At 38.2% G+C, this 5,680-nt stretch overlaps 1 protein-coding gene across 1 annotated transcript; it reads left to right on the forward strand.

Annotated features, from left to right (window-relative positions):
• The first annotated feature begins 501 nt into the window (after positions 1–501).
• Positions 502–4,116, forward strand: LOC116727367 (stonustoxin subunit alpha-like). The gene is made up of 4 exons (XM_032574760.1): positions 502–635; positions 775–874; positions 1,339–2,820; positions 3,070–4,116. Exons 2-4 carry the CDS (start codon positions 784–786, stop codon positions 3,585–3,587), a joined length of 2,091 nt encoding a protein of 696 aa, XP_032430651.1. The 5' UTR covers positions 502–635; positions 775–783; the 3' UTR covers positions 3,588–4,116.
• Positions 4,117–5,680: the final 1,564 nt, after the last annotated feature.

The raw sequence follows: 5,680 nt of genomic DNA on the forward strand, positions 1-5,680 counted from the left end.
AAAGCAAAACTCTAACCTTAGAATCTCAAAGAGATACATCATTATTCTGTAATGATCCTGACTGAGGATCATCTTTTAAATGTTTCTAAAACCCTTTCTGGGGTGAATCTGAGGACATGGAACAGATCGATCTTTAGATTTTGAACATCAAGCCATAGAAAAATAAATCCATGAATCCATCACCGCCACCAACATCCACCATTCATCTTCCCAAGTCAAAACTCTTCCTAAATATCTGACAGCAAGATGTGTTCATTGTTCTTTGTACAAGTGGGGCAGATGATGTGAACTATGATGGTAGATCACTCTCTGAGGAAAAAAACAACATGTAACCCTCTACCCAGCCAACACACACTTTGAAACACCACGGGGTGAAAATAATCTGCTGATTTGTGAGAGCAACAAGTCCAAACTCCTGCTTAACATTGAAGCCAGAATGAATTCTTGCATGTATTTTCTTGGCACATCTGAACAGATCCTCAATAGTTCATTGAGTTCTACATGTCACAGAGACTTGAACAAGTGGGTGTTCCAGATACTTCAGTGGGAGTAGCTATAAAGATATAAGAACAAACCCCAAATCAAGAACTCAAACAAGTCAAAAAAGCTTCCATTGAACAACTCGTCTTCATCAGGTAGGGAAATCCTCATGTTTCTGAAGAGCTGCATAATTGTTTGCTTGTCATCATTTTATCCAACAACATAACAGATTCATTTCATAGTTCTGGAATTGTTTCTGTATTTACCTCCTGATGTTGCTGTCTGTCCTCTTAGATCAGAGACATGTCCTCAAATCAGGTTGAGATTGCCGCCCTCGGCCGGCCTTTCGCCTTGGGAATGCTGTATGATGCTCGCAAAGATCAGCTGATAACAGGTGAGAACAAACCTGCTCATTTCTGGAGATTATTTAGACTCAAACAGGGGGCAGATAGTTGTGGTTTGAAACTGTGTTTCCCAATTCTGAGCCTCAAGAACAACTGCCCTGAATGTTTTAGCTGCTTCCTTGCTTTGGTACAAAGACTTTTGCTGAATTAAAAACAGTTGAGTCAGGAGCGTTAAAGCAATGAAAGTCACACAGGTCAAACAATTCATCAGGAAGAGTAAAATAAATATATATATATATATAAGGAGGAGTATAAATTACTTTTATTTACAACTTTTTAAATGTGAGGGAGACCTTGTCCATGTTGATGAAACGTTCATGTGACAAGTGTTCAGTTGCCTGACATTAAACAAATATTTTGGAAATGGGAAGCTGGAGTACATGCAGAGAACCCACAGAGAGAAAACTCCATGCAAAATTTAATCTGATTTAATGTGTTTTTGTGGATTCTACAGGTTTCACGCTTTGCAACACAGAAACAATCAAGAAGAACAGTTCTACTAAGGGTCAGAACAGCAGCTCTTATCACGTTACTGCATCCGACACCCTTGAATCCAAGTCTTCTCTGCTGGACGTGAATGTGTCGCTTAAAGCCAGTATCCTGGGTGGTCTGGTTGAGGTTGGAGGATCGGCCAGTTATCTGAATGATAAGAAAAAATTCAAGAACCAGAGCAGAATCACCCTTCAGTACAAAGCCACAACTACATATGAGCATCTGTCTCTGTCTCACATTGACAAGAAGGAACTGGATGCTAAATGTTTTAGTCCAGATCTCAGTGCAACACATGTCGTGACAGGCATACTCTACGGAGCAAATGCCTTCTTTGTGTTTGACAGTGAGAAGTTAGACTCAAGCAGTCTTCAGAAGATTGGGGCCAGCGCAGAAGTTGCGATTAACAAAATTCCAGGCTTTAGTTTTGAGGCGAAAGTTAAAGTAGAGCTCACTGATGAAGAAAAAGCTGTAACTAATAAGTTCTCCTGCAAATTCTACGGAGACCTAATTCTCGACAAGAACCCTGCAACCTTTGAGGACGCAGTGAAGACGTACTCCAGGCTTCCAGAGCTCCTTGGAAAAAATGGAGAGAATTCAGTTCCTATTAAAGTCTGGCTGACTCCTCTGAAGGATCTGGAACCATCTGCATCAGAGCTGATGGGAGACTTTTCTGTTGGTTTGGTCAGAAAAGCAACTGACACTCTGGAAAGTATCAGAGAAATGGAAATGAGATGCAATGAGGCTCTGGATGAGAAAGTGGTGGAATGTTTTCCAGAGCTTTATAAAAAGCATAAGCGCTTCCATAATCTCTGCAATGACTATACAACAATGCTCAGACAAACCATGCAGAAGAAGATTCCCCTGATTCGTGAAGGTAAAGAAGATGAAAAGTCTGTAGAGAAACTCCTTGATGACCACAAAAAGTCTCCATTCAGTGAGGAAAACTTAGATAAGTGGTTAGATAACGCAGAGAGAGAAATCAACATTATCAAATCATGTGCAGATATTATGGAGGGAGTCAAGACGGTCCCAGATGAGTCTGATTTGGACAGAGAAGCTCTGGCTGCAGGTGTAGAAAATGCTCTCTGCTTTGTTTTCACCTCTGTGGAAACTGATGACCCCTTCACTGAGCAGATGACCAACTATTTGAGCAGAGATAAGGCAGCACCCCCACCCAGTGTGACTGCACCCACTAAGGACCACTGGTTCTTCTCCAATGAGATTGTAACCAACATGAGGAAAAAGGCCAAAGAGTTCTACACCATTGCCAAAAACCTGAAAAGCAGCAGCAAATTTCGTTTCCTTATAGCAGTTCTTCCAAATAAGAAATTCAAAGGAGCAACCATCTACCAGTACATGGAGGGCCTTCTAAAAACTGAAGACTTCTCAAAACCTGTTATTACTGATGTCACAGCCAACTTAGATCGAAGAGTTCTGTTATATTGTAAGTACATTATCTTGATGATATTGTTTAAATACGTGATTTTAATTTGAGCCAAGATGTTGTGAGACTTTTCTTTTAAGGAAAGGATTCATATTCTTCTAAAACAAAAGATGTGTTTAAATTAAGCTAATACCATCTCATATTATCATTTATTGCAGTTGTACATTTATATTTACATAATAACTTGTTCTAAAATGAACTAAAATTAATTAATCAGACTTTAACAGACTGTCTTCCTATGTCAACCAGACTACTGTGATCTTACCTTGGACCCAAACACAGCCACTGACTCTCTTGAACTTTCTGAGGGAAACAAGAAGGTGAGGCTCACTGCGGATACTCCTCAGGATGGCTCAGTTCCTCATGTTCTGTGCACAGAAGGCCTGACTGGTCGTCATTACTTTGAGGTCACATGGACCCCAGGTGGCTCCACATACACTGGTGTAGTTCTTGCATGCACTGGTGGAAAACCTGGAAAGCAAAAAACATTTGAGCATTATCACAAATATTATACTTTGCGTTGTCTGTACGGAATGTACTTGGCACACGATAGCCAAACCATGAGCTATCCAGTTCATCCACCAGAAGGATGCAACAGGTTTGGGGTGTATCTGGACTATCCTGTTGGTACTGTGTCCTTCTTTGCTGTATGGGGAAAAACTCTGCATCACCTGCACACCTTTAAATACAACTTCACTGAACCAGTTTACCCAGGTCTTTACATGATACTGAAAGATAACTACGCAGCCTTCTGCCCAGCTGAATAACTGATCATCAGATGTCGGTGATGGGCTTAGTTTGGTCACGATTTGTTGTGCAGCTAAAAGTGAAGCAAATTAAAAACATGAGATGTTTAGTTTGCTGTAGGGTTTTATTTCATTATCTAAATCTATCAGCTTGTCAAATCTTAGGGCACTATTTTTGGATATAGATGCGGTGTATGTTTTGTTTTGTTATGTAAAACTTACGTGGAGCTTGAGATTTTTTTATTCAGTTTTGTGTTGAGGCTAACGCATGTCTTTTTGTGTTTATCAGTTTTGTGTTTTTGTTCACCGCTGTAAAACAAATTAAATTTATGTATCATGTAAAACATTGAGCCACACGTAAATGATTAAATAACCAAAGTAGTGAGTAAGATAAAACCATAGTCCATGTTTTTCTGACATTTAATGCTGGATTTTTAGATATTGTTGTCTTAGTTTTGTGTTTCAAGGAAATGCGCTGCATGCTGTCTTTGGCTGTGTGTAATGCTGCCCCCTGGTGGAAATAATCAATAAAGCTGGATCCTGAGTTGAACTGTGTGAAATGATTATTTGCACCTTGTTAAATAATTCAGTGAAGTTGGACTCATGTTTCAATGCTGTGAAATTATTCAACACTACGTTCAGTTTTAGCATTTTAATCAAATTTTAACCTTTCCTTACAGAAAAGTGCCAAAACGCTGCAAAACAATCACCGACGATTTGATGATGAATACAAATATAACAAAATAATTCATGTTAATTTGAGGGTTTTATCTTCAGCTTAAGATCTTTTATGGCTTTGGTTGATTCATTTCTCTCTAAATTCTCAATGAAAAAAAAAGGAAACATAACTTTGGCAAAAATAAAAAGGGATTTACTTTGAAAGTGTATTCACAGAGCAAAGATTGATCTCTCCTTTAGCCTCAGACACCCAGAGTCATTTCCCTAGAAAGGTTCTGGTCCTCGGATTGGAAATATGAAATTCTGAACAGAGTAGTCACATTCTACCGCAATCTTAATGGCAACAAAAATAATTTTTTCTGATGTTTTAAAACATAAAAAACATAATCATAGTCTCAGCAACACTGAAACCTACTGAAGTAAAGTTTAAACATCTGGCAAACCTTTTTTTAATCGGATCAGATGTAATTTTATTCTAATTGGACTTGTGATTAGATTAGTTTTAGATTGTTTTTGTGAAAACTGAATCTCTCTCCCAAAGCGAAAAAGAATTTTCCTAAACAACTGTAAAACTCAGCAAATGCTTGTTGAACCCCTTAGGTCAAAAGAGTGCATGAGTTTGTTTATATTAGTTTTTATTGTAGCATGAAGCAGCTGCTGTGAGAAAAAGGTTTTTCTTGGCAATAGGATTTTTTTCCCCAGACAAGTCTTAACTTCTGCTGATGGCAGAATGTGTCAATTGTTCTTTGTGTAAGGACTCAATGTTTACCCACTGGCACCACATATTTCACACATCTGTGAAAAAAAACTGCTGGTTCGTGAAAACAAAATAAATGCTAATCGCAAAAAACATGCCTGCCTTTGCCTGGGCATAACTTCTATACACGCAAATCCAACCTAAAACATACAACACACATGTCCTTTGGAAAACTTGTGAAAACATATTTTTTAAATCCTTTTCAAATGCGTTCTTGGTAAAAGAAGAGCTCAGTGACTTTTTTCTTGAGTTTTCTTGATTCATCTGAATTCTCAAATAGCCACTAAGCTGTTTCTGCCTCCCCAGAGGTTCCATATCCTGTTGCTGACAGACTTATTGAATCCACGAAAATATTTAAACTTTGACTGCTTGTGTCAAAAATTGAAATTTGGGTCCTCAGTTCGATACCTTTGCATACTGTTCTGTAGTATCTGAGAAAATCTTGGCATAGTTAACTAATTTTGTGTTATTTTCTGCTTTTCTGGATTCATAATTTGTTTAGAATGCACAAACCCAGAGTTTTACAACAGGGTAAATTTGTTAGAACTGCTTCTTTAGAACTTCTAGTTTCTTCAGAACTGATTCTACAGAGCAGATAGAGCCACACATAGCATGTGGTCTATTTGACTACAGCTCCATATCAAAGGAAGACATACAAACACATAAATAATTTAATTTT

Source organism: Xiphophorus hellerii, chromosome 10, assembly GCF_003331165.1.
Source record: "Xiphophorus hellerii strain 12219 chromosome 10, Xiphophorus_hellerii-4.1, whole genome shotgun sequence".
NCBI lineage: Eukaryota > Metazoa > Chordata > Actinopteri > Cyprinodontiformes > Poeciliidae > Xiphophorus > Xiphophorus hellerii.

What these genes read in the sequence shown, in the direction of transcription:
- LOC116727367 (XM_032574760.1), top strand. Translation starts at nt 784, where the DNA reads ATGTCCTCAAATCAGGTTGAGATTGCCGCCCTCGGCCGGCCTTTCGCC. An exon ending in CAAAGATCAGCTGATAACAG is followed by an intron (nt 875 to 1,338) that starts GTGAGAACAAAC and finishes TGGATTCTACAG; the next exon opens with GTTTCACGCTTTGCAACACA. An exon ending in TCGAAGAGTTCTGTTATATT is followed by an intron (nt 2,821 to 3,069) that starts GTAAGTACATTA and finishes TATGTCAACCAG; the next exon opens with ACTACTGTGATCTTACCTTG.